Genomic DNA, 26018 nt, shown 5'->3' on the forward strand with positions numbered 1-26018 from the left:
TCCCTCCCTCCCTCCTTCCCTCTTTCCTTCCTTCCCTCCTTCCTTCCTTCCCTCCCTCCCTCCCTCCCTTCTTTCCTTCCTCCTCTTCCCTTCCCTCCTTCCCTCCTTCCCTTCCTCCCATCTTTCTCTCCTTCCATGCCTCTTTATCTCTCTTTCCTTTCCTTCCCTTCCCATCTCTTCCCTTCTATTTTCTTTTTCTTTCTTTTTTCTTTTTTTTTTGCCAGTCCTGGGGTTTCAACTCAGGGATCAGGGTCCCTGAGCTTTTTTGCTCAAGGCTAGTGTTCTATCACTTGAGGCACAGCTCCACTTCTGCTTTTTTGGTAATTAATTGGAGATAAAGAGACTCATGGACTTTCATGCCCAAGCTAGCTTCAAACCACCATCTTCAGATCTCAGATTCGTGAGTAGCTAGGATTACAGGTGTGAGCCACCAGTACCCAGCTTTGGCTTACTTTCTTAACTTTATTCCCTTTTCAAGTGCCCTCCCCCACTGCTCCCAAGGGTAGGGTAGCAATAGACATACCTTAATTTAGTATTTTCTTCAATCAAGTTCTGTATTGTGTACTTATACTTTTCTTCAGCGTCAGCAAGCTTAGTCAGGAGTATTTTCTCCATATTTCCCACTGTAGCTTTCTGAAAGAGATACATTTTAATAGTTGTCATCCTCAGAGCCTTTTGGGGGCCGTGCTATAGGGAAAACAGCACAAAGACTTGGATTCCTCCCTAGCCACCATCTAGCCAGGACTCACCTCTTTCTGGAGTTCCATCTGGGTTTGGTAAAGGCTTGTGTTAAGTGATTCCAAAACAAGAGCTTGTGCATGCAACTCTTCCTCTATGGTCTGTACAAGAAGAAATTATTCCAGGATAGCATGCCAATAGCTCCCTATTTATTCTCTGCTCAAGGCACTTGGACTAGAGTGCAAAACACCAACTTCAGATACTTGTTCTCTTCCACCACTCACAGCCAACCCAGGAATTCCACCCTCTCTCTGTCTCCTTCTTCTGCACCCTGACCTTCATCCTCACTGTTGCTGCTGTAAGGCTTGCCCTCACCAGAGCTCACTGGAGGATTCCAGGGGCCAACAACCATCTAGTCACCAGTCTCTGTTAAACACAATTGACAGATTCCTACTTTGTGATGCTCTAGAATCTAACATGATTAATGGCTTCAAAAGTTGGGAGTGGAAAGGAGGGACAAACTGGTGGGTCAGAGGGCATCCTTAGACAAGTGAGACGATTCTGCTGACAGACTAGCTGATGGACATATGACATGATATATTAGGCAAAACTCACAAAATGTATAGCACCAAGAGCGAACCCTTGGATAAACTATGGACTTCAATTAATAATGTATCAGTACTGCTGGTCAATTGTAATTAGTCTATCACCTTAACATGTTATTAATAGGGAGAAATTATGGTGACTGAGATGGAGGAATAAAGTGAATTCTTTGTACTTTTTACTCTAATTTTCCTATAAAACTATAACTGCTCTACAGGCCTACCAGTTAAACAGAAGACTACTGAAGAATGAACAGAGCCTGTGTACAAGTCCTTAGAAAGCAACAGGAGAGTGGGCCCAGGCAAGGGGTCGCAGAGGGGCCAGTTTATCCCTGGGAAGATGTGGCAATCTGACAATATGGGAAACCATCCAGAGGTTTTCACTTTGCATGGCCCTCACTGCTTGCATTTATCTCACTGTTCTGTGCATCATGTATTTTGGGTGGAAGGAGAGGAGAAGGGGAACAAGGATGAGAATGCTGCTGTGGTGCAGGTAAAGATCACTGGACTAAGGAAAGCAGGGAGCAGACCTGGAGAGGAGTGGATGAACTGGGATACATTTTAGGGAGTTGGTTGATTGACTGGATGGGGAGTGGGAAAAAGTCTATTAAACACTTAGCTTCCTTCCCTATGTTTTCTTTCCCTGTTTTACTGTCTATACAGATTTATGATGATCTAAGCAGATGCATTCAAGGAAGGCAGGCTTTTGCCAGTTTTCTTTACTGCTAATTCCCTATCTTAGAAGAGTGCCTGGCACATCACAGGGCTTCAGCAAGAAGTAATTAATCGTTGGAATGAATAAGCAAAAGGATGCTAAATAACCTTGCAAAGTACTTTGCACAAGGCAATTGCAGCCTGTGATGGTACTTCTCCAGTTCATACGTCAGAGAGGATGGACACTGAGTGTGGGAAGCTCTGGAGGTCTGATTACATTGAGAAGGTCAATGGGACTGACTGACATCTGAGACAGTGTCTAGATGATTTTTCGGTTCCTTCAGCACTTCACAGATAATAGCTACAGATGCTGGTTATGAGTTACTAGTCAGATAATAAATGGAGAGAAAGAGCTATATCCATAAGCACAATACGATTTCTTCAGAGGAAAGATCCATTTGTCCTGCTGAGGTAGGTCTGTATATGCAATTGCATTTTGAGTTGGTATTTCAGGTATTTCTGAATCTCAAAATGCATAGAGAGGGTAAAAATGGAATTTCAACCTAAGAGAAAAACATGAGCAAAGTTGGTAATATAATGAGAAGATTATGTTATGTAAGGAGCAGCAAAAAAGAACAACAAAGGTGGCTTGGGGCCAGTAGTTGAGAATCCTCGTTCCAATAGTCTGTCCCAGACTCACATGCTATAGGACACTTAGAATTGAGTTTGCGTAGGGGCTTGGGACAGGAAGTATAGTCTGTCTGGAAGGCAGTACTGGGGGATCCTCTTCTGAGGGGCCTCATAACTTTTCACGCAGTCCAGTTCAACCAAACATGCAAATAAAACAATATGGTCCCAACTGAGACAAATCAGTGAATAACAATGACTCAGAAATGACACAAAGGACAGACAGAGTGGAGAAACTCATTAGCACAGTTACTACAATATGCTAGGTCTACCTGACTCTGAAGCTATCTCCTTACAATGTGTGTTTGCACTCAGTAATACTGACCCCCACCTGGTCTCCAAGGGATCATTCCTTTATAATGTCTGTATAATGATGAATCTTTTCCTCATTCTGGATTCAAATTAAATTCTCAGTGAAGAAGGAACCACAGGGCATTTGGTGGGTCTGAACAGCTTCTCAGATGCTCTAGGAAGCGCCCCAGTGTGTCCCAGTACAAGAGGCTGTCTTGTCAAAGCTAAATAATATGTGTGTAGTGACCCCAGAGTTTCAAGGAGAAGGTTGGAGAAAGCATTTCCTGAGGAGGTTTAGAAGTTTCAGGAATCTTATGGATATATATGACATTTTATAATTCAAGGTCCTTCTGTGGTTTAAGCCTTACTAGAAATGGAAGTTGTTCAACACTGACAGAACATTGCTGGCATTGTTACATATTCCTAAAAAAGGCACCATTGTTCTTGTTTTACAGAAAGTTCCAGAATAATTTATGCCTGATTGAATTCAGCGAACTTAGCTTTAGATAGTCCTGTGTGTGTGTGTGTGTGTGTGTGTGTGTGTGTGTGTCCCCCGTGGCTTGAACTCAGGGCCTGGACACTGTCCCTGAGGTTTTTGCTTAAGACTAGCACTTTATCAATTTGAGCCACAGTGTCATTTCTAGCTTTTTGGTAATTAATTGGAGATAAAAATCTCATGAATTTCCTTGCCTGGCTGGCTTTGAATGGTGATCCTCAGATCTCAACCTCCTAGGTAGTTAGGATTATAGGTGTGAGCCACCATTCCCAAGGTTAGATAATCCACTTTTATTGGTTTGGAAAAACTATCACAGACTACACTTTTTCTGATGTGTTTGTAAGATACCAATGCTATAGAAAAGAATGGAAAAATTTACCTCGTTGGTCTTTTTCAGCTCTTGTAATTCCAAGGTGTCCCTTTCATGCTGCTTCATGAGCTCCTAAAAACAATTTCATTTGGAAAAGGTAAGTTCTAGAACTTCTCTCAAAGAATTAAGAAAGCCAGCCAGGCATTGATGGTTCATGCCTGTAATTCTAGCTACTCAGGAGGTTGAGATCCGAGGATCACAGTTCAAAGCCAGCCCAGGCAGAAAAGTACACGAGACTTTATCTCTAATAAACCACCAGAAAACCAAAAGTGGTGTTGTGGCTCAAGTGGTAGAGCGCTGGCCTTGAGCTGAAGAGCTGAGGGACAGCGCCCAGGCCCAGAATTCAAGCCTCACAACTGACAAAAGAAAAAAGAGAGAGAGAATTAAGAAAGCCAGTAGAGGACTCAGGAACATAATATTCACCAAGGACATGAGTATAATGACACACATATTATTGAATTATGACATTTTGAAATTCAATAATGAAAATATTGTATTTAGCCTTATATGTTGACAAATACAAAAAGAAATTATACTTTCTTTTTTTTACATGCAAGTACTTTTTTGCAATAAAGTAAGGAAAGAGTTAAATTGGAACAGAAAAGACACAAAATATACATATAAGCTAATTTTAAGCAATATCACCATGTAGCTTTATGTGTGTTCTGTGTTTTCCAATTATTTCAAAAAGACCCCTTAAGCCAGGTGCCAGTGGCTCATGCCTGTATATTGCAGAGAATATGTATAGGTCCTTCATTAAATACCAAAGTTACATCTCTTCTAGCCTGAATGATATATACTCAATTCTCTCTAAATTAAGCAAAATAAAACACAGAAAACAGTACACCTAGCTCCCACAAGTAGTTCACTAGATTCACTAAACAAAACTGATATTTTCTAGTCTGCATTCTTTCATTCTTTCTGACAGTAGTAGCAGTAATGATATTTTCCTAAACAATACAAAGGTGTTTTTTTTAATTTTAGCATTTAGAGAAAATGATACATATTACACAGTGGTTCTAAATCATATATTTAATAAGGCCAATTTGGCCAAGTATTTATTACATTATAAATATGATTTTAATGTGCTAAAATTTCACATATTACTTCCTATTGAAAATATTAACCTTCTTGAAATGCAACTACTACGTAGCATCATCTAACACTGACTGAAATATACTACACTATAGCATATGTGTTATATGCACAAGTCCACTATAGCAAAACTTTAGTTACCATAGGAATCAAGACAGATCAATTTGCTGCATTGTAGCCCCCCAATACAGAAGTCAATGTACAGAAGTCAGCTACAACAGTGTAGCTCTACTTAAAAGGGATCAGATGGGGCTTAGAATGTGGCTTAGTGGTAGAATGCTTGCCTAGCAAGCATGAAGCCCTGCGTTCAATTCCTCCATACCACATAAAAAGAAAAAAAAAAACAGAAGTAGTGCTGTGGCCAAATGGTAGAGTGTCAGGCTTGAGCAAAAAAGCTTAGGAGCAGTCCTCAGGCCCTGAGTTTGAACCCCAGGACTAGCAAAAACAAAAAGTGAAAGGGAACAGATAACAATTAAATCCAATTTGTTAAATTTGAAGTCAACTTATATAATGCCAAAACAGTGTCAGCATCATGTAATTTATTTTGAAAGGCACACGTATGATCTATTTAGCAGATTAATGGCATCCACATATATCCTTTGGGTGAAAAATCCTCACAGGTGCATTAGATGTGTATAACCCACAGAGACCAGTTGGCAAATGACCAGTCAAAAAGTAATGAAGTGGGGGGCTGGGAAGGTGGCTCAGTGGTAGAGCACTTGCCTTGCATGCCTGAGGCCCTGGGTTCGATTCCCCAGCACCACATAAGTAGAAAAAAATAGCCAGAAGTGGCGCTGTGGCTCAAGTGGTAGAGCGCTAGCCTTGAGCTGAAGAGCTGAGGGACAACGCCTAGGCCCAGAGTTCAGGCCTCACAACTGGAACTCCCCTCCCTTCAAAAAAGAGAAATTAAACTTCCTTAAGAAGCTTTCCTTAAGTCAGTATACAGATTCAGCATTCTTAAGGATACAGTTCTGAGGATGGAAAAATAGCTCAGTGGTAGAGCACTTGCTTAGCATGCTCATGGCCATGGGTTCAACCCCAGCACCACAAAAAAGTAAAAAGAAAGACTTCAATTCTAAAAAGACTGACCTTTATTTTCACTACAATCCCAATCAAAAGTGTTTTTTTTATCTAGCTAATTCAATTGACAAAGTAGCTTTTTCTTTCTCCTTTCTTTCCTTTTCTTCCCTCCCTCCTCTCCTCTCTTTCTTTTTTTTTCTCTCTTCTTCATTTCTTTGGTATCACTATGTAACACAGATCAGTCTTGAATTTTTAATTCTCTTGTCTCAGTCTCCCAAGTGCTGGGATTACATATGGGTAACACATCTGGCTTGACAATGTAGCCCTAAAATATACATAGAAATGCAAAAGATGTACCAAGGCCTAAATAATCTTGAAAAATAATAGTAAAGTTAGATGATCTTTTTTTGGGGGGGGGCCCAGTCGTGGGGCCTGAACTCTGGGCCTGGGCGCTGTCCCTCAGCTCTTCAGCTCAAGGCTAGCACTCTATCACTTGAGACACAGCGCCACTTCTGGCTTTTTTCTTTTTGCTTATGTGGTGCTGAGGAATCGAACCCAGGGCCTCATGCATGTAAGGCAAGCACTCTACCACTGAGCCACCTTCCCAGCCCCAGTTAGATGATCTTTAATACCTGGTTTTAAAACTACATATCTAAGACAATGTGTTATTGTCTCGTGTATAGATAACACTCAGGTAGAACAGAATGGAGAGCCTGATCTTTTGCTCACAAAGATGTTAAGACAGTTCAATGGGGATAGACTTTTTTCTCCCCAAAAAGTGGTGCTCAAAAGCCAGGTTTTGGTGGCTCACATCTATAACCCTAGCTACTGAGAATAGGCTGAGATCTGAAACCAATCTGGGTAGAAAAACCCATGAGATTGTTATCTTGAACTAATCCTCAAACAGCTGGAAGTGGAGAGGTAACTCTAGGGGCAGAGTGCCAGCGTTAAGTGAAAAAGCTAAGGAATAGCTTTGAGTTCAAGCCCCAGTACTGGCACACGCACAATGGTACTAAAAGAACTGGCTATTCATATGGGAAAAAATATATCACTGAATTATAAGTACTAAGATTGAAAGATTCCTAAAACTAAAGTATCTTCATGGCTTTTTAATAGGCAAAGATTTTGTAGAGAAGACACAAAAAGCTTTTAAACACACAAAGAAAAGACTGATAATTTGCCATTTACCAAAATGAAAAACTGTTGGTCATTAAAAGACACCCTTACCAAAATGAAAAGGCTTAACAAAAGAAAAAAGCTGCAAGTGGGGAGTAGCTGAGAAGAAATTTATGTACTCTATGTATAGAGCACTGAAATGCAACAATACAAAGGTAGGCCTATGGGGTTGGGAAGGTGGCTCAGTGGTAGAGCGCTTGCCTTGCATGCATGAGTCCCTGGGTTTGATTACTCAGCACTACATAGGCAGAAAAAGCTGGAAGTGGCACTGTGGCTCAAGTGGTAGAGCACTAGCCTTGAGCTGAAGAGCTGAGGGACAGCGCCTAGGCCCAGAGTTCAGGCCCCATGACTGACCAAAAAAAAAAAAAAGATAGGCCTAGTATTTCTCAAATAGCAAAAGACTTCAACAAACATATTACAACAGACGATAGACCAATGGTCCAATAATACATGGAAAACTGTCCAGCATAATTAGTCATCAGGGAAATTAAAATCAAGATGATTGCATTGACCACAAGACTGGAAATATTAATTGTTGTGAAAAATGTGAGGCAACCAGGATTCTCATACTTAAGATTCAAGAATAAAATTATGTGAGTACTGTGGAAAATAACAATTTGTTATCAATTAAATCTACACTTGTTCTAGCTCCCAGTCATGGTACCACTAGGCATATATCCAAGAGAAAGAAAAGCATATGTCAACAAAATGCTAGTAGAAGCATGTTTATTAGTGTACTGGAGTGAGTGGTTGGACCTGACATGTGAAATTGCTGGAGTTGGCCTAGAATTCTACAAGTTACAAGTGGTTGTCTGGGGGCAGGTTTTGGAGAGAAGAGCACAAGACTTCTTTCTGGCTTTATGAAATGGTCTAGATCTTGAGTTGGCTACATGGGTATATACATTCGTCAAGGCAAGTTTAGGTTTGAGCATCTTGCTAAGTAAAAATTATACCTCAATGTGTAATGTGTGTGTGTGTGTGTGTGTGTGTGTGTGTGTGTGTGTATGAGTGAGAGAGAGAGAGTGAGAGAGAGAGAGAGAACCCCATTTACCCCATTTACAGTCAGTGATACTGGAGAAGCAACGGGAAGGAGGAAGGAGACTTTGCAAGCAGATCCAACCCTCCCCCACAATATACAGATGAACTACCATTTTTTATTAAGAGAATGAGGCCTACAGACCAAGAAGCACTCCATGCACAACAGAGCATGACCCAACTCGCATCCTTTTGCTCAGTAAGCATACTAATACAAGAAATGGGCTATTGGTAAAACCAGTGGTTTTTTTTTTATTTTACCATTACTAGAAATGGATAGATAATAAAATATTTAAAATATTGTAAAGCCAAAGTATTGTAAAAAGTATATTTTCTACAAGAAGGGAACAAATATATCTAACAGAGTCTAGCATGCGCACTTAGGGATGGCACCTAACAATTGCTCCCAGGATGGTTCTCTGCTCTGCTTAGGGGGTCTGGTTGCCTGCTACAGACCACAGTGGCCTCTGTAATGCCACACACCTACTGTTGGTAAAGCAAATCTTTGGTGTACCCCAAAGCCAGAGATCTATCTGGGGGTGTAAAGTGTTTGAATTCTACTTGCTAATTCATATTTACTTAATAAATGTCTGTGTGTTTTTGTAGAATTCCTACATTCTTTTTTAAAAAATTACATTTTTATTATCTTTAAGGAGTTTAACGAAGGGGTTACCACTCAACAAATGAGTTTATAAATATAATGCATCTTGATCAGTGTCACCTCTTTTGTCATTCTTCCCTATTCACCCAACCTCTCCCCTAAATTTTCCTAGTTTCATAGGTATGCATCAAATATTATGACCGCATTCAACCCCTCACCTCTTCCTCTCTTCATGAGTCTCAGTAATGGCGGATTGGTTAGCAATTGTTTAACACTCACCTATTTTGAGGTAACTACTCTCATTCACTAAATGCTGTGCAAGACCAACTTTGCTTGATTTAGTTTGTACCAATACGTGTCTCTTCAGCTTCAGAATTGGATGAGAAGGAATCAGAGATGTGATTTTAGAAAAGCAAGGAACTTGAGTTTTCACATGGTTAGCATTCTGTTATTTCCTGTTAAGTACAATTTTCATCCTCATTTGTTATCCTTAGTAAAACTATCTAGCTATAAAGGCCAGCAAGACTACTGTTCTATTTGCATGTATTTCCAGGAAATCTGGGCAAAGAGGAGAATGTCCATTAAGACAAAAAAAGATCAGCCAATTATGAGAGCCAGTCTGGAAACTCAGCTCTGCTGCCTGAACTACATATTGAATCATTGATGAGTTTGGTTGAGTTACCTCCTTTTCTCGAACGAAGTTCTCAAAGATATCACTGTAAGACTTGTTTATTTTCTTCTTTTCTTCTTCTGACTCTAACTCAAACCTTTTTGCCATCCTATGTTCTGTGGACGGAAGAAAAAAACCACACCTATATATGAATGTGGAAAAAGCAAGTGCAGAAAAAATATCTGAAGATAAAAGTATTTCCAGACTGAGTCAAACTTGGAGCCTTTTCATCGTAGAGTTCAGGCTCTGAGGCTACCTGGGTTGTTTAAGGGTGAGTGAGCATGGGGCTTGTCCTCAGTCATATTAGCTGTGACTTTCAACATCTCTGGTTCTTTATACAAAATCTGCTGCTTATTATTATGTTCATTCTCCTGCTGAAGTAACCAGTGTTTTCTTAGATAGTTTAATCTTTAAAGAAAGCTCTTGATGGGCCTGACCCATCCATTCTGTGCTTAGCCTTGGGGCAGAAGTAGATTTATACTGTTCCCATGGGTAGAGCAACCTGTCTGCAGAACTCCAATACCAAACAATAAGAAAAAGGCAAGGACAAACAATTCGGTGTCAGAGTTTGGGAGGATGAGTAGGGAGCCTTAGGGCTCACAGGGTTACTCTAGAAGGAGCTGCATAATAAGCAGCTAACTTGTGATGTTTCACAAATGGTGGTTACATGAAGGCCTAGACTCTTGTGACATAGGGGGTACTGCATGAATAGCTAGAAGGTTGAAAGATGACCTGGGTTCTGGTGTCTGGGCTTCTAGGTGAGTGGAGTACTAGACAAAACCACAGAGAGGAGGCTTTTGTCCCATTCCCAGCTTCAACTCCAGGGTTTTCATGCTGTCCTGCAGGGGCCAGAGTCCCCACTAGCATGTGAGATGACTTTCTCAGAGACATTCTGCATGTAAGCCAGTAATTTGGTTTTAACCAACTAAATGTATAAGGGACCTCAGCTTAGGTCTGGAAACAGTCCCATAAATTCCTTCCTCCATTTTGCCATTCATGTAAAAGCTCACTGAATGGTGGGTGGTATACCTATAGAGTTCTGGATTACGAATGTTGGAAGTATTAAAAATAATTATCAAACATGGCTCCCTTGGGGAACCTGGTTGGGGGGGGATGGTAAGAGGTTCTCAGTGTAATCAACACTGCTGTCTCCCCATCTACACAAGTGAATATTTCATATTCGAATTCAGAAACTACTGGAACATTGGGTCACCTGTATTTAGGTATCAAGTTACTTTTCCTTTAGAGGTCCCAATACTTCCTGACCATGATGGTCAAACATGGAAATCAGTGTTTTTGAAGGTGCAGGCATAGACCCCTTAGTTCAGGAGTCTCTTTTAGGCACCTTTCCATCTCTCCATTTAAGAGTTTAGCATGTAGCTCCCACCCCCTTGGTAAATCAAAGTCCACCTCCTTAAAGTTTAACAGCAGCTGTTTTGATCCATACCCTTGGTAAATCGAAGTCCACCTCCTTAAAGTCAAGACTAAGTTTAACAGCAGCTGTTTTGATACCCTTGGAAGAAAAAAAATCCAGAAGTTTCTGTAACACTCACTTTGCTGTAGTAGAATCTTTTCTCGTTCTAACTTCTCATCCTTCTCCCATTCTGCCTTCCGCTTGGACCACCTATCTTCCATTTCATCATAAATGCTATCCTGAAGGCATAAAGGTACCATGAAGAAGAGCGTTCTAAAGTAGGAGACCTGTAGAGGCTGTAAATCCATAGCTGGAGACCCTTGCTAGCATAGCAGGATATCCTGTGCTGTTCCTCTTCGCCTGGCCCTCTCTGAGCGTCCCTTCATGGATGGTACATGAGAAGAAAACCCCAACCTAAACCTGCAGAGAGCTGGGAGAAGTATGCACAACATTTGCAGAGATGGAGCCTGGCCCCCTCTGAAGCTAGGCTTCGCCTCTCCATCTCACAGGTCAGCCACTCCTGAGTCATAGAGCTCCCCATTCAGTAGGACATGCAGAACAATGGGAAATGTCTGGAGTTAAATTGAACATTTAGAAAATACTGGGAGTTTTTGTTGTCTGTTGACACATGTTCTTGCTCTATAGTCCAGTCTGGCCTGGAACTCACTGGCCCAATTTCTTGGTTAGACTTTGTACACTCTTTCATTTTGGCCTCTAATTGTACAAATTGTAAGAAAGACCCTCATCCAGATGGCCACAAACAGCTCCAGCTGCACACCGATACTCAGCTGGTCTGAATCCTCTGCTATAACCCAGAAGGGAAGGACTTTATTGTCATGGGATGCCCACATCTCTCCCCCATCTCCCCCCCTCCCCTCCCCATCCCATGCCTCAGCAGCATCAAGGTCCTGGGCCTCTCCTCCTTGGTTCCATTCTCTTAAAGTCCGAGCCAGTCAACAGGCATGGCATTGACAGGTGTATTTAATCTCAGCCACAAAAGGAAGTTACGGTTGCTGAGAAGAAAATGGGTGCTCTCTGCAAAACATAACATTGTGACTAGCCATAGCTGGTGTGGGCTTTCAGTGCTCAAATCTGCCAAGTCCCAGGCCACCAGAGCCATTGTTAAGGACTGTAACCAACAGGCTTGAAGTAGTGTTTTTTTGTTGCTGTTGTATCAAGCCATTGAAAACAATTCAAATGGCCAACTGTACATGAATAATCATATGCCCAGGGACACTTATATTAAGATAATAGCTAGACATTACAAAAGGAGATAAGGGATTCTGATATGCTTAATGAAAAGGAGGTATAAAAAACTACTGTCTCGGGGCTGGGAAGGTGGCTCAGTGGTAGAGCGCTTGCCTTGCATGCCTGAGGCCCTGGGTTTGATTCCTCAGCACCACATAAGCAAAAAAAAAACAAAAAACAAAAAAAAACCAACAAAACTACTGTCTCAACACTAGTCTTAATGAAGTACAAATCAGAGATTGCTTTTGGTTGGTGAAACTTTGTTGTTGTTATTGTTGGTTATTTCTTTTTTTAAAAGTTTTTTTTTTAAGAACAACAAACAGCTATTAGTTTTGTCACCAGAAACCTATTTCTCAATAGGCTTCTCTGGGGCTTAGATGACTGAATTGTCACGCTTGGAAGGCACTGGGCTCCTGCTTCTCTCTGCATAGTCAGAGCCACTTAGGTGCTGGGATGCTGAAAGACATTATTTTCTGGTTCATTGTGGTGTTACCAGTCAGGAATGAGACCTGCTTCACTCACTCTTTTTTTTTTTTTTTTTGGTCGGTTGTGGGGCTTGAACTTTGGGCCTGGGCGCTGTCCCTCAGCTCTTCAGCTCAAGGTGAGCGCTCTACCACTTGAGCTACAGCGCCACTTCCGGTTTTCTAGTGGTTTATTGGAGATAGGAGTCTCACAGTCTTTCCTGCCCGGGCTGGCTTTGAACTGCGATCCTCAGATCTCAGCCTCCTGAGTAGCTAGGATTACAGGCGTGAGCCACCAGCGCCCGACAAAGAATTCTTTTTTTTTTTTCACTCACTCTTATAGCCCACCAAAGTCCCTCTGAAGCTCACCTGATAAATATGAAACATGTTCTTCAAATACTTATATTCCTTTTCCATCTCCTCTAGACAACAACAAAATAACAAGGTCATGTTACTCCTCTGACATGCACATTTTCAAATCTAAACGTGGGCTGTCCTGTACATCCTCCTACCCCAAACTCTTATTTAGATGGTGAAACTTTTTGAAGCCCTAGAAATCACCCTGTAAACTTATTTAAACCTCAAATGTTGAACTCCACTTTAAACCTACCAAATTAGTTAGCAGAGGAACCTGGTATGTATTAACAAAAATGCTTCTAGGGGATTTTGATGCATACTTAAGTCTGTTCAACTACAGTTTAACAAAAGCCCCAAAGGTAATATACATCTGTGGGGAAAAGAGGAACAAAACCTTACAGTGTACATCTACATCTGTTTCTTACATAAATATTTCCTAGTTTACAATGATTAGGAGAACAATACATGCTTTTAGGAAAGTAGAATATTAGCAAAGTATATCTATTGTTCAAAAATTAAAATAAAGGAAGAAGGCTGCAGAATTTCTTTTTGGAGATTAGTCTATAAACTCACAATTCTGAAGGGCACACACTCTGATCTTCCCAAAGGCACGATAAGCAATAAGATTTCATGGCAGATATAAATAATCCATTGAAGGCCATACAGTGTGTCAGTGAGAATTTAATAAAACACTATCCTTTTATGAGGGAAGAAATTTGCTGAATCTTGGTAGTATTATATTTGTAGAACATTTCATACACTTTAAAAGTGTATTCACATTCTTTTAAATTTTTATTTAAAAAATTAAAATTAACTTTAAGTAATTGTACAAAAGGGTTTCACGTCAATATGTCAGTTTATGAGTACAAGAGTATCTTGGTCAAAGTCACCCCTCCCATTATTCTAACTGCCATCTATCCTGGCTCCACCCCTTTCTTCAAGTTAGTTCTCTTTTCCAGAAGTACATTGGATGTTATGACTGGATTCGCCTACTCTTTGTCCCTCCATCCATCTGGCCCTCACCCTCTGTACTGATATTCTCATGACATTGATAGCAGATATTTTTGTCCTTAGTTCCCAAGTGGGAACTAAGAAGATTAAGGGACTTCTTCAGATCTTCAAGGGAAAGGAAGGACAGTGGTAGACACAGTCCTTCTTTTCAGTCTCATGCCTAGCTGCTTTTCCCCCTTTAGCTTCAGCCAGGAAGCCTCAGACACCTGGACACCACCCACCCACAGCCATGCAAGCTCCTCAGCCCTAGACCTCATTGAGCGCTCACCCTTCCTCCCAGAGTCATTCTCCCAGATCCCAACAGTACCTAGTTTCTCCTGAGCAGCTGACTTCTCTGCCTTCAAGGCTTCTTTGTAGTTGTTCTCTAGTTTACCGAGCTCCACTTTATGAGAGTTTGTGAGCTCCCTGCAGAAGCCAGAAGACCACTGTCATCAGTGAAAAGGGCTGAGCCATCCCACTGCCGTGCCCTCCCCTCTCCTTTGTCCTACTGTGAGTGAGGTCGTCAATTCCTCTAGCTTCTGGACTTCCATCCAGAGAGAGGTAAGAGGACCCTCGTTTCTTACACCTACTTTTGTTTAATGGACTTGTCAGGGTCCACATACTCATCATCTAAAAGCACAGTGTTTGCTTACAGCTCATTTGGGAAACTGTAAGCTAGATTAGCTCTTAGGTTATTTCCCAACCCAAGCAAGCAGCTGTTGACATTGAGTACTGGAACAGAAATCTATATGAGTCATCAAGCCATAAAGAGAGGGGGAAGGAAACTTCAGACATTACTAAGTAAAAAAAAAAAAAGCCATTCTGCTTCTAAGTACATGAAATTCTGGAAGATGCCATGTGAAGATAATAAAAGATCAAGGGTTGCCAGGGTTGGGGGTGGATGGTTTGAGATGGGATGGGGATGGATAAATAGGCAGAACACAAAGGACTTCTAAAACTCTTCTGACATTTCCAAACCTTGAATGTTTAATCCTAGGAGTGAACCATAAACTAGGGGTGGTGGGTGATGATGATGTGTCAGTTGTAACAGATGTACCACTGTGGGGATGTTGGTGGGTATAGAAAGCTGTAAGTGTGGGACACAGGGAATATATGGAAACTGTACTTTCCTGACAAAGCTATTTTAAAAAATGAAGCCTATAAATGATTAAATAAAGAAATAAATGTTTATATAAAATGCTACGATGCAACTAGGGGTGCTCCCTCTTCATCATCATTGTAAATGATAATTTAGAATTGCAACCAAACATGAGGCACCAGATGATGTTATGCTTTAGCAATATAGTACAAAATAAGTAAAATCAAGCAAGTTAACAGATTCATAATCTTAAATGTATTTTTAGTGTGTGATGAGAGCACTTGAAATGTGCTCACAAGTAATTTTAAGACAAACAGCATTCTATTATTAGCTAGTCATCATGCCCTGCAAAGATCTTTTTAAAAATGTACTTTTCCTGCCTGAGATTTTGTACTCTTGACTAGCACCTCTCCTCCTTGCCTCCCAAGCCTCTGTTATCACCTTCCCTCTCTGTTTCCTATGAGTTCAATTACTTCAGATTCCAAATATAAGTGAAAACGTGCAATTTGTCTTTCTGTGCCAGCTTATTTCACTTAGCAGAATATTTTCCCCTTTCCATCCATATTGGCACAAATGGCAGAATCCCTTCTCTTTCAAGTCTGATGGCATTTTATTCTTCCATTCATCTGTTAGTGGAACTTAGGTTGGCTCCACAGCTTGCTAGTGCGCATAGTGCTGCAACAAACATGGGAGTGGCAAGCTTTGCTTTTCCACATTGCTCTAAAGCAACAGTCATCCAATCAACGAATCACAGTGGATGACTCAACCAAGAATGCTGTCTCTCTGCAGGACACAGGCTCCTCCTGGTGCAGCAAGCAGTCTGGCAGAGGATTTTGAGATTTGCCTCACCCACACTGAATAAGCCTCCATGTCATTTCCTCTTGACTTGCCATCACTTTTCTCCTCCCATCTCTTCTTTCTATTGTATTCTCATGGAAAGTAGAGATTGGCGAAAGTAAGGAAAACAGTCATTTATCATAAAAATCTCCTAGAGAAAAATATGGCTCTTCTCAGCAGCCAACAAGATTGTCATTGAAATGAAAAAGCTGGATGATAAAATACAAAAGCAGAAGTACAAAGCCACTGAGTCACTTCATTTTAGTGACTGCAAATCAAACCATTCTGTCCCCCAAAGACTGCCCCAATTATCTCTGCCCCATCCCCTGACAAGATCTGACTCTATATAGCCTCAAGTAAAGTTCCAGGATCTAGGGTCCTGCAAAGGAGCCTTAGCACCTTCAGCTCCCAGGACTTGTGTGAAAAAACATACCTGCTCATGTTCTCAAAGTGCTGCTTCAGCTCAGCACAGCGGCGATCCATCTCAGTGGAAAGCTGGAAATGAAAGCAGCATTGACTACCCAGGGCTGGGAATAGGATCTGCATCTTCTGCAAAGCCTCCCCAATCCCAGGAGTGTGTCTGCCCATACCTGTCCTAGATATATTCTGCAGTTAGTACTAAGGAACCAGAAAAATGCCTGTTCCCAATCAGTTCATAAAGTTGATACATGGAAAGTACCTCGTACAGTACTGTTTGTAGAGGGTCTCTTTTTTTTTTTTCTGTACCAGTCCTGGGACTGGGGCTTGAAATCAGGGCCTGAGTGCTGACCCTGAGCCTTTTTGTCCACTCTCTCTCTTTTTTTTTTCTCATACCACTTGAGCCACAGCTTAACTGCTAGAATTGTTTTGGTGCTTAACTGGAGATAAGAGTTTCATGGACTTTTCTACCTGGGCTGGCTTTGAACCTTGATCCTCATATTTCAGTCTCCTGAGTAGTAGACTGCCATTTTATTGTAAGATCCTGACCTTTGGATTCAGGTACATAATTCAACCGAACAGTCATTTATTGAGCAAAGAGCTTGGCTGAAAGAGTAAGATAAAAATGTCTAGCAATCGGATTCTGCCTTCTAGGAGGTTAAAGCTGTTTGGTTTGCATGGTTGGTTTGTAGCAGACAAGAATTTCTCTCTCTCGGGTACTATCATCCTAACATAGCAGATCCCCTGGCCAAAATTTCAAGAGGAATGGATACCTCAAAGCCACGCAGCATAGATCTTGTCTCTCTCCTATTAGTAAGGCAGAGGTTGCCTGGCACAATGAGGCTCAGGTTCAGCCATTGACTGGCACCTTGCCAGCCAGGACTACTCCTAGCCATAGGGCCACAACACAAATTGGGGTGCTGTTTACAAGCAGAGTATTTTGAAAATCTCAGTTTTGGGTCCCTCCATGAGCATATTCTCTCAAGTTGCCTTCTACTGGCCTATGCTCACGAGTCAGATGACATTCTGCCTAACATCTTTCTGTGGAGCTCAAATTTCACTCTTCCTTCTACAGAAGGAAATAAGACAGCGAATCAGCAGTGAGGGCGGGAGATCTTGGCCTGAATCATAATGTTGGTTCTGACCAATCCAGGGGTAAGAGGTCACCTGCTGGAGGTAGAGCTCTCCCCGCCCTTCCCGCCCCAAGTGAGGAAGTTTTCACAAGGGAGGAAGTTTCTGAGCACAGCTCTGGGCTAGCAGCTCATCCCATACCATCAGGGACACCTGCTTGAGCTAGGGAAAAAGGGCCACTGATGACACTGATAATTAAAGGTGGACAAGGGTCACTTGTGTATCCCAAGAAGCACAAAGCATAGCAATGACCTATGTAGTTTTATTAGGAACAGATGGTGGACACAGGAGGCTTCCAGAAGCTTTTGCTGTGTGTATGTGCTGGTATTGTGGCTTGAACCAAGTGCTTCACATCCTCCCTTAGCTGCTTCTTCTTTTTTTTTTAAACTAAAGGCTGGCACCCTACCACTTGAGCTACACCTCCACTTCAGGCTTTTTGCTGGTTAAGTAGAGATGAGTCTCAGAGATTTTTCTGCCTTGGCTTGATCCTCACATCTCAGTTTCTTAAGTAGCTAGGATTATAGGGGTGAGCCACCTGTGCACAGCGTACGGGAAGCTTTTGAGCAGCACTGGAGGCACCGGTCTGTTGGTGTCGTTAGTGCCTCACAACTTCTGAAATTCATCTTCTGACTAAGGCCAGATGGGCAGTGACAAGCATCTCCTAGTGTGGAAGGCACTGTGCCATTCTGCACCTGAGAGGCAGCTGGATGCTTCCCATACTGAATGAGTCAGGCCTGAGTTCTTGCAGTTATGGATGGAAATGGACTCAGAGAAATGCTACTGCTTACATACATGGTCCAATCTCTAGAGTCCTCTCTCCTGGGCAGCAGGGTTCAACAAAGTCAAATGATTGGCATATTGCCTGGCACATAGGTAGTCTGAGAATATAATTCCTATCCTCTCTGTAATGGTATTGGCTATTTTAAGGATTACTCACCAACTTCTGAGCAGCTAAGTGGTCTCTGTTCATTTGTTCTATGATTGTAGTCAGCTCTGAGATCTGCTCCTCAAGGTCAGAAATGATTTCAATCCTGTAGGACAAGCAATTCTATCATCACAACACTTACTGTTGCACCAGTCAGGTGTCTGGGAGGACTGGAGTCTGGTCTGGTGAGATCCAGGACATGTTCTGTACCTGTTCCACCACCATGGGAGGGGATGGTGGGATGGAGGGGTGGTCTTGGATAAAGTATTTCACAGAAGGCTGGTCGAACCTCAGATCTGGCCTTTTGGCTAAGCTAGCTAAAAGTGAGCAGGGTGGTTTGGTGCCCTATTGAGTGAAGAGAAATAGACATATATCAGACATTGGTTAGAGTTTGAGTTGGTGATAGTTCAAATGAGAGAGGACTAAAAAAAGAGAAACTGGAGGAATAAGATGGATGCTGGCTGTGAATCACACAGTGAGACAGCGATGGGACGCAGAGGAGATTTAAAGGAGTGGCTTTCAGGCCACTGTGGTGATTCTTGCCTGTAATCCCATTTACTCAAGAGGCAGAGGCAGACAGATGGTGAATTTGAGGCTATTCTGAGCAAAGGTAATGGTAAGACCCTGTCTCAAAAACAAAATAGAGCCAAGTGCTGGTATCGTGTTTGTAATCCTAGGCACCTGGGAGGTTGAACTTGGAAAGGCTGAGGTTCTAGGCTAGCCTGGGCAAAAAGTTTGTGAGCCCCCATCTTGGCAAATAGCTGGGTTATTTAGCTATCCAAGATGTCAGCCCAGCCCCATGGAAGGCTGAGATCAGGAAGATGGCAGTTTCAAAATGCCCAGATAATGAAGTTCAAGAAATCCTCTCATCAAAAAAAACCCACAAAAAACAAAACAAAATCCCAAAATGAAGCATTGTGATACACCTAGCTAATTAGGAAGAATAAATAGTCCAGTTCAGCCATGGCAAACCCCAATACTCTCAAAAATAGCCAGAGCAAAAAAGACTGTAGGCATGGTTCAGCAGTACAATGCCTACCTATCATGCATGAGGCCTAATGGCAAACAAACAAACCAAAAAGGATGAGGGTATATGTAGCTCAAGGTCCTGGTCTTTAATGTGCAGTAGTAGGGAAAACTAGAATGGTCTTCATTACTTACAATGGTTTTTGGTGTTTCTGGGTCTGGGGCCACCATGATATCTGTAGAATGTTCAGCTGTAATTAAGCTGAAGTAGATAGGGTAATCATTTTTATGGAGAGGCTGAGAGGAGGGTTTCAATTCAAAAAGCTTTGATCCTTTGGCCAATCATCCTCCACAGCTAATTAGGCACTGAGAGGATGTGAGGTAAGAAAAGATACAGGGGGAGATGATGCCCGGGCATGAGAAACTCGAATGACAAGGGACCATTGTATTTTGAGTAGTAGAAGCAAAAGTCACAGCTTTATCAGGTAACCAAACAAACATGGACTATTATTATTATTATTTATTATGCTCAATTGGTGACACCTTTCCTATATAAACCCAAGAGTTCACTGTAGGGTTCTCTTCCTGCAGAGGGAATCCCTCACAAGATGCAAAGGCAGGGACTTGGGTCTAGCTTCTCTGGGTCAGCTCAAATCAGGGCAACCCCACAGCACAGTTATTCTCACAGTCTGAATCTCTTCCCAGATGTATCCAGTGCTAACTATTAAGTTGTGTCTTTTCTACTGATGAATAGATATAAGTGACTGTGTGTGCGTGCGTGTGTGCGTGCGTGTGTGCGTGTGTGTGTGTGTGTGTATGTGTGTGTGTGTGTTGTTATTCCTGTTCTTTTTTTTTTTTTTTTGGTCAGTCGTGGGGCTTGAACTCTGGGCTTGGGCGCTGTCCCTCAGCGCTTCAGCTGAAGGCAAGTGCTCTATCACTTGAGCCACAGTGCCACTTTTGGTTTTCTAGTGGTTTATTGGAGATAAGAGTCTCACAGAGTTTACTGCCCGGGATGGCTTTGAACTGTGATCCTCAGATCTCAGCCTCCTGAGTAGCTAGGATTACAGGCGTGAGCCACTGGCACCTGGCTCCTTGCTGTTCTTAATAATCAAGACACATTGTACCTACAAACTGGTATGTTGGGTTGAAATCTCTTTGTAAAACTACTTAATGATAATAAAAAAATTTAAAACAAAATAGTTCTATCAGACTGACGTCTGAAGGAAGAACACAGGGAGCTTTCTGCATTACAGGTGAGAAGATGCCTGAATATGAGAGGGACAGCAGGCATAGGAGGTAGAAGTGAAAGGCATGGCCATATCTTGAGTATGGCACTGGATAACTACAAGTGGGAAGATCTTCAGTGACAGATAGGACAATTGTGTACTCACTGGATAGAATGGGCCAGAACTTTCTACACTGCATCTCCCAGAATGGGAGTTTTGAACTATAGATAATGAAAAAAGAGATGTGCAGTCCAGCCTCCCAGAGACTCTGATTTTGCTCAATTTGCCAATCAAATCCAGACTATGTTAGGGCTATTTCACCTGGTTTTCACCTCAGGAGAAACTGTTCTCTTAATATGAAATCACACTAACTGTTTTCATCTGGGTGGTGTCTTCATAGTAGGGACCCCATGGCCTGAGCGTGGACTTCAGGGACTTATCCTTGAAGCTGGACCAGGCTAAGATCTCTGAGGAGATCTATGTTGTTCTAAAGATATTACCTGGAAACTGCGACTTTATCCAAGGGGCCAGAATCCAAATGTTTTTTCCTATTGAACATCTCATCCCCCAAGGTGACTGAAATCTGCTCACGATTCCGAACCAGTTGATAGCCAGGTGACACGTTGATTACTTCCTGAGCACCGAGGTGGAAGGCAAAATAAAATTGCAGACTTGGGGTATGGGGATTCCTTTAGATCCTCTACTATTGCCTTATTCACATCTTAAAAATAGAGCCATGACATGAGATTCCACAGCTCAAGTTCCATCTGCACCCTCTTCCAATCACCCTCCATCACTGAACCTTTGATATCATAGCCTGTACCCATTCTTCATCATCCCTTATGGTCAGAGCCAGGGGGTGGCTAGGCACTATGGATATTAGTTTCAGCAGTGGGTAAGCCTGAGTTTGAATCTTTGACTCAACTTTGTCACTCAGTTTCTTAATCATAAAATGGGGAAAATTAACTGGGCTCTGATGGCTCACGCCTGTAATCCTAGCTCCTCAGGAGGCTGAGATCTGAGGATCAAAGCCAGCCCAGGCAGGAAAGTCTGTGAGACTCTTATAAACCACCAGAGAGATATACAAGACACAATGTTGAAAATGAACTTTTCAACTTCGGGGGTGGGGAGAGGGAGGTGTTGGGGAGATAGGGAGAGAAGGGATCGTAGGAGAAAAACAAAGGAGGTGGTAACAATGCTTGATAGGAAATGTACTCATGTAACTGTAACCCCTCTGTACAGTATTTTTACAATAAGAAACATATATAAAAATAAAATAAACCACCAGAAAACTAGAAGTGACGCTGTGGCTCAAGTGGTAGAGTGCTAGCCTTGAGCTGAAGAGCTGAGGGACTGCGCCCAGACTCAGATTTCAAGCCCCATGACCAAAAAAAAAAAAAAAAAAAGGGCAAACTAATTTTTTCTTAAAGAGCTTTTGTGGGAGGGAAAAAAACCACACAAGAACATGTAAGAAATGACTACCATGTATTCATTACTTCTCCCTACCCTATTTAGATGCCAAGTCAGAATTCTGGCAAGCCCACCATGTGACATGAACCAGGATAAGATCATAGCAGCTGGTACTATGGGGAACACAGCTGTGAGGGACATATGTCACTTCCCTCTCCACCCCCATCCTCATGTGCTATAAGACCTTGGAGCATCTTGTACTTGGTCTCTCATTGAGAGTTATCAGTTTGACTCTCTATACTCTTTCCTACAGGGAAATTATATATCTACATTGGTTTTTCCCCAAACCATTAAAGAAATGCATGATTCTTGTTTATAGGAAAAAGGAAAATAGATAAAATCAGGACACGGTAAAAAAAAAAAGTAACCATAATAACCCACCAGGTAGTTCATTTTCCTAAATGTATGCCCCTCTGTACAGTATCTTTACAATAAAAATGTAAGGTTCGCTCCTGGATGGCGAGCAGACTCCACCCTCCTCGCAGCAAAGTCTCCACCCAGTACCTGTGTTACCTAGGCAATTGGCACACCTGGAAGAGGTCACATCTGCATCTGCTGAGGTCACATCTGAATTTGATGTGGCCACACCTTTTTCCACCCATACCCTAGATAAGGCCTAGCCCAGGCCCAGACGCTCTCTTTCCCAGGTCTTTCCCAGCCGCGTGGAGGGCCAACATGGCCTGGTGCCAACTGGAACGATGAATAAACCTACCCCTTACCTGAATACCACATGTGTGGTGTGGTTTTTACTCAGCTACCTCTTTTTAAAAACCTCACACACAAAAAAACTTGAGATAACCAGAAAAAAAAAAACTTAGCTGGCTGACTGCCCATGCCAGACCTGTAAGGTATGACCACAAAGAACACAGGGATGAGTTCTGTGCTCCAGGGCAGGTATCAAGAGCCTTTTGCCTTTGATCCCCATTCTCTTCCCTAGCACCTTCTTGCCCTTGCTTTCATTGACAGCCCCTGACCCAGGATTCATGGCTTCCTATTTATGGCAGAAGGTATCCTGCATCGGGGCTTGGCCTGGGCTAGCTATCACCACCTGGTGTCCTGGGGACAAACTGTTCATCCTGTACAAGCCAGTCAAGACTGCAATGAAATTCCTGGTTTGGGGTCGATCATGACTCATCTACTAACCCGTAAGGTGCACTACTGACAGCACCTAAAGTCTCCTAGGATTGTCATGGAGATTCTATGAGGTGTATTGAAAGACCACAATTTCCTATAATATATGCTTGAGAAATGGTCCCATACCTTTTTCCCTGTTTTACTCACAGTAGGTATTTTACTGCTCTCCCCTTGCCTTCCTAAATGAGCTTTCCCTCTGCAAAAGAAATCAATCAATGCATCAGAAGTCCAAACTGTAGAGGATACATCCTAATGCCACCATCAGCTGAGTCCCAGTCACTTGAACTTCTTAGGGGGTACATGGGATAGTTGAGGATCCATTGACACAGGGCCCTGGTGAGGCTCAAGTCCAAAATAGGTCTTTCTGGGCTAATTAAAGGCATGGGCAAGGCTGTGTTTCTCTAAAAGTTCTTGGGACATGTCTTTTTCATTGATTTTCTCAACTTCTAGAAGCTGCTGTTGGCCTTTTTCTCCATGAAAAAGCTTTGAATCTCTTGGTCTCTGCTGCTTCTATCACAACTTGCCTGGTGCTTGGACTTCCTCTTTTACATCTGAAGGACTTTCATAATTACACTTATTGGACCTACTTGGAAAACATAGGCTCATCATTCTCCACTTCATGCTCCATGTTTCACAACCTTAATTCCATCAGCGCACCCAACTCTTTGTATGTGGACATCTCTGGGGGCCATTCACCAGCTCCTTATCCTCTCCGGGTTCATATCCCATCACCCTCCCCAAGCTCCCTTCATTCCTGGTCTCTTCCTGGAAGAAGGTGCACACACACAGCACAAGGACTGTTCCTATTCCAGGAGGCCTTCTCCCAGCCATCATCATGGCTCTGGCTGTCCCCTTTATACAGGGACTTGCAGAAAATAATTCCCTATTCTGAACTCTTTTCTATGCCAACTCAGAGTACATTAATTTGTTTACAGTCATCTCCCACCTGGCCAGAAAGTAAGCTCCAGGGAACTTTAGGTGAACAGTTCATCGTCATTTCCCCAAGGCCTGACAAATATTAGGTGCTCAATAAGTATTTTCTAAGCATAAATAAATAAAACCCAAGATTCAAGCACAGATCTAGAACCAAGTAATTCTTCTAAGTTTGTCAAATGGGAATAAAAAGCTTTAATTTGTGGCTGACACACAGATGGAATTTGGAGAAAATCTTAGCCGTAGGAAAGTAATTGGCAAGGCAGATTTGTTGCCATTGGTAGGTGGGAGGATTGCCCTGGCCAGTTGAACCTATGATGAAGCATTCCTTATGTGTAGGGCAGGAAGCAGCTGTTGAGGACAGAGCAGACAGGGAGCTGTGAATGAGGGGACCACACCACCTACAGGTAGGGCCTGAGATTGTAAGAAAATCACTGTGGACTCTAGCAATTTGCTGATATCCATGGCAACACGTTAGTTCAAATAGGCGGGGCAATGAAGATCAAGGGAGAGATCTATCATTTACATGCCTAAAACCACTTCCTAACTGGTAGACTTACAAATACTTACTTGGGGGTAAGAGGTTTTCCTGTTGGTTGGGATGGGATGAAATTGTGTTCTTTCAAAGTTGATACAAGAGGAATTAGCCTGGAAGTGAAAAGTGTACAAGCTCTTTCAGTATTCCAGCTAAGTTCTTTCCCACAGGGACCACACCAAATTGGAACAACTGAGATCCTGAAGCTCTTGAAAACCTCAGGCCTGAGGTTTGTCCATTTGTGCCAGGTAGTTCTGGGGTGGCAGCACAACTCAGTTCCTAGGTCCCAAGGCTCTCTGGTGCCACATGGTACCAAAGCTGATTGGAAGCTGCACTTCCTCTGTAGCACCAGTGCTAAGACTTCCTTATTTAAAACAACCCTGATCTTAGCCAGGGCTTACAAGTCCAGCAGCAGCCCAAAGGCACTAGGGAAAGCCACACAAAGCTAGGCTTTCTGGAGCACTTGGAATTTGGCCACAAAGCTTACTGCTTGTGAGGCAAAACAGACTACAAATGAGATAAAAGCCCCCTACCCCTCACCCATCCCACATAACCCTTACTTGGATCTTCCTGAAGAGTGCTTGTTTGGTGGCTGAGGGGTCTTGATTAGCTTCCGTGGCCCTATGTTCCATGGGTCCCAGCAGGTGCAGTAGATGAGAGGGTTGGGGTTCATGGCACAGGTTAGGGGCAGTCTTAGCTGTTAATTCAGGATGTTCTTGAGGTTCTTGCTGTAATACACACAACAGCAGAGTTAAATCACTTAAAATCAAAGCAAAAATACTTAAGAGTTAAACTGGAAAGAACTGTGTGAAGACCCAAAAAAAGGCTGGTGGAACTTGAAATGGTATAAGGTCTCCACTACAGAATGTATCCGTTGAACTTGCCTCGAAAGGAATTTAAAAATTTCTATAATCAAGTTCTTTCTGTGATCTGTGTTCATAATTAATGTTCAATTATTGTTATCTAATTTACAGATGAGGTCATAGAGGTAGCAACTTGCAGAGCCAGGGACCAACATATCTCCTTGGTTCCTAAGCTCTGTTCCTCCATCAGTCTACAGGAACTCTCCCAGAAGTGAAATTTCCAGCATTTCCCGCACAGAACTCAGTGAAAAATCAGTTGTTTCTCAAACTATGGTGCAAGTGAATCTCCTACCTTCTCATTCCAGGGCACCAACCTTAATTATAGACAGGAAACTCTGCATAGACAACCCCACCTCCCAATCACAAGAATAACAGCTATCAGATAAGTAGAGAGACTTGAATACAATTGTTTAATGCCTCTCTTTTCCAGACCTCTATAATTGAAAATACAGTCAGGTGCAGTAACTCATGCCTGTAAAGCCTAACAACTCAGGAGGAAGAGATCAGGAACATTGTGGTTCATAGTCAGCTCAGGCAAAAAGTTAGTGAGACCGTATTTCAACCAGCAAAGCCAGGCGTGGTGGGTGATTGTGATACCTTCCTATATGGATTATCATCCAGCCCGCCTGGCAAAAAT

General features: G+C 42.3%; 1 protein-coding gene across 1 annotated transcript in view; it reads right to left on the reverse strand.

The window, feature by feature from the left end:
* Nucleotides 1–25191, reverse strand: part of Als2cr12 (amyotrophic lateral sclerosis 2 (juvenile) chromosome region, candidate 12) — a 27542-nt gene extending 2351 nt beyond the window's left edge. Inside the window, exons 1-13 of the mRNA XM_013014711.1 lie at nucleotides 25079–25191; nucleotides 24554–24631; nucleotides 23177–23246; nucleotides 20947–21080; nucleotides 18267–18360; nucleotides 16215–16276; nucleotides 14174–14271; nucleotides 12868–12920; nucleotides 10929–11028; nucleotides 9388–9491; nucleotides 3788–3850; nucleotides 750–839; nucleotides 524–633 (exon numbers count right to left, since the gene is read on the reverse strand). Of these exons, the coding sequence (XP_012870165.1) occupies nucleotides 524–633; nucleotides 750–839; nucleotides 3788–3850; nucleotides 9388–9491; nucleotides 10929–11028; nucleotides 12868–12920; nucleotides 14174–14271; nucleotides 16215–16276; nucleotides 18267–18360; nucleotides 20947–21080; nucleotides 23177–23246; nucleotides 24554–24631; nucleotides 25079–25191 (1169 nt within the window). The remainder of the gene's footprint in view (nucleotides 1–523; nucleotides 634–749; nucleotides 840–3787; nucleotides 3851–9387; nucleotides 9492–10928; nucleotides 11029–12867; nucleotides 12921–14173; nucleotides 14272–16214; nucleotides 16277–18266; nucleotides 18361–20946; nucleotides 21081–23176; nucleotides 23247–24553; nucleotides 24632–25078) is intronic.
* Between the last annotated feature and the right edge of the window lie 827 nt (nucleotides 25192–26018).

Source organism: Dipodomys ordii, unplaced genomic scaffold, assembly GCF_000151885.1.
Source record: "Dipodomys ordii isolate 6190 unplaced genomic scaffold, Dord_2.0 Scaffold1, whole genome shotgun sequence".
Taxonomy (NCBI): Eukaryota; Metazoa; Chordata; class Mammalia; order Rodentia; family Heteromyidae; genus Dipodomys; species Dipodomys ordii.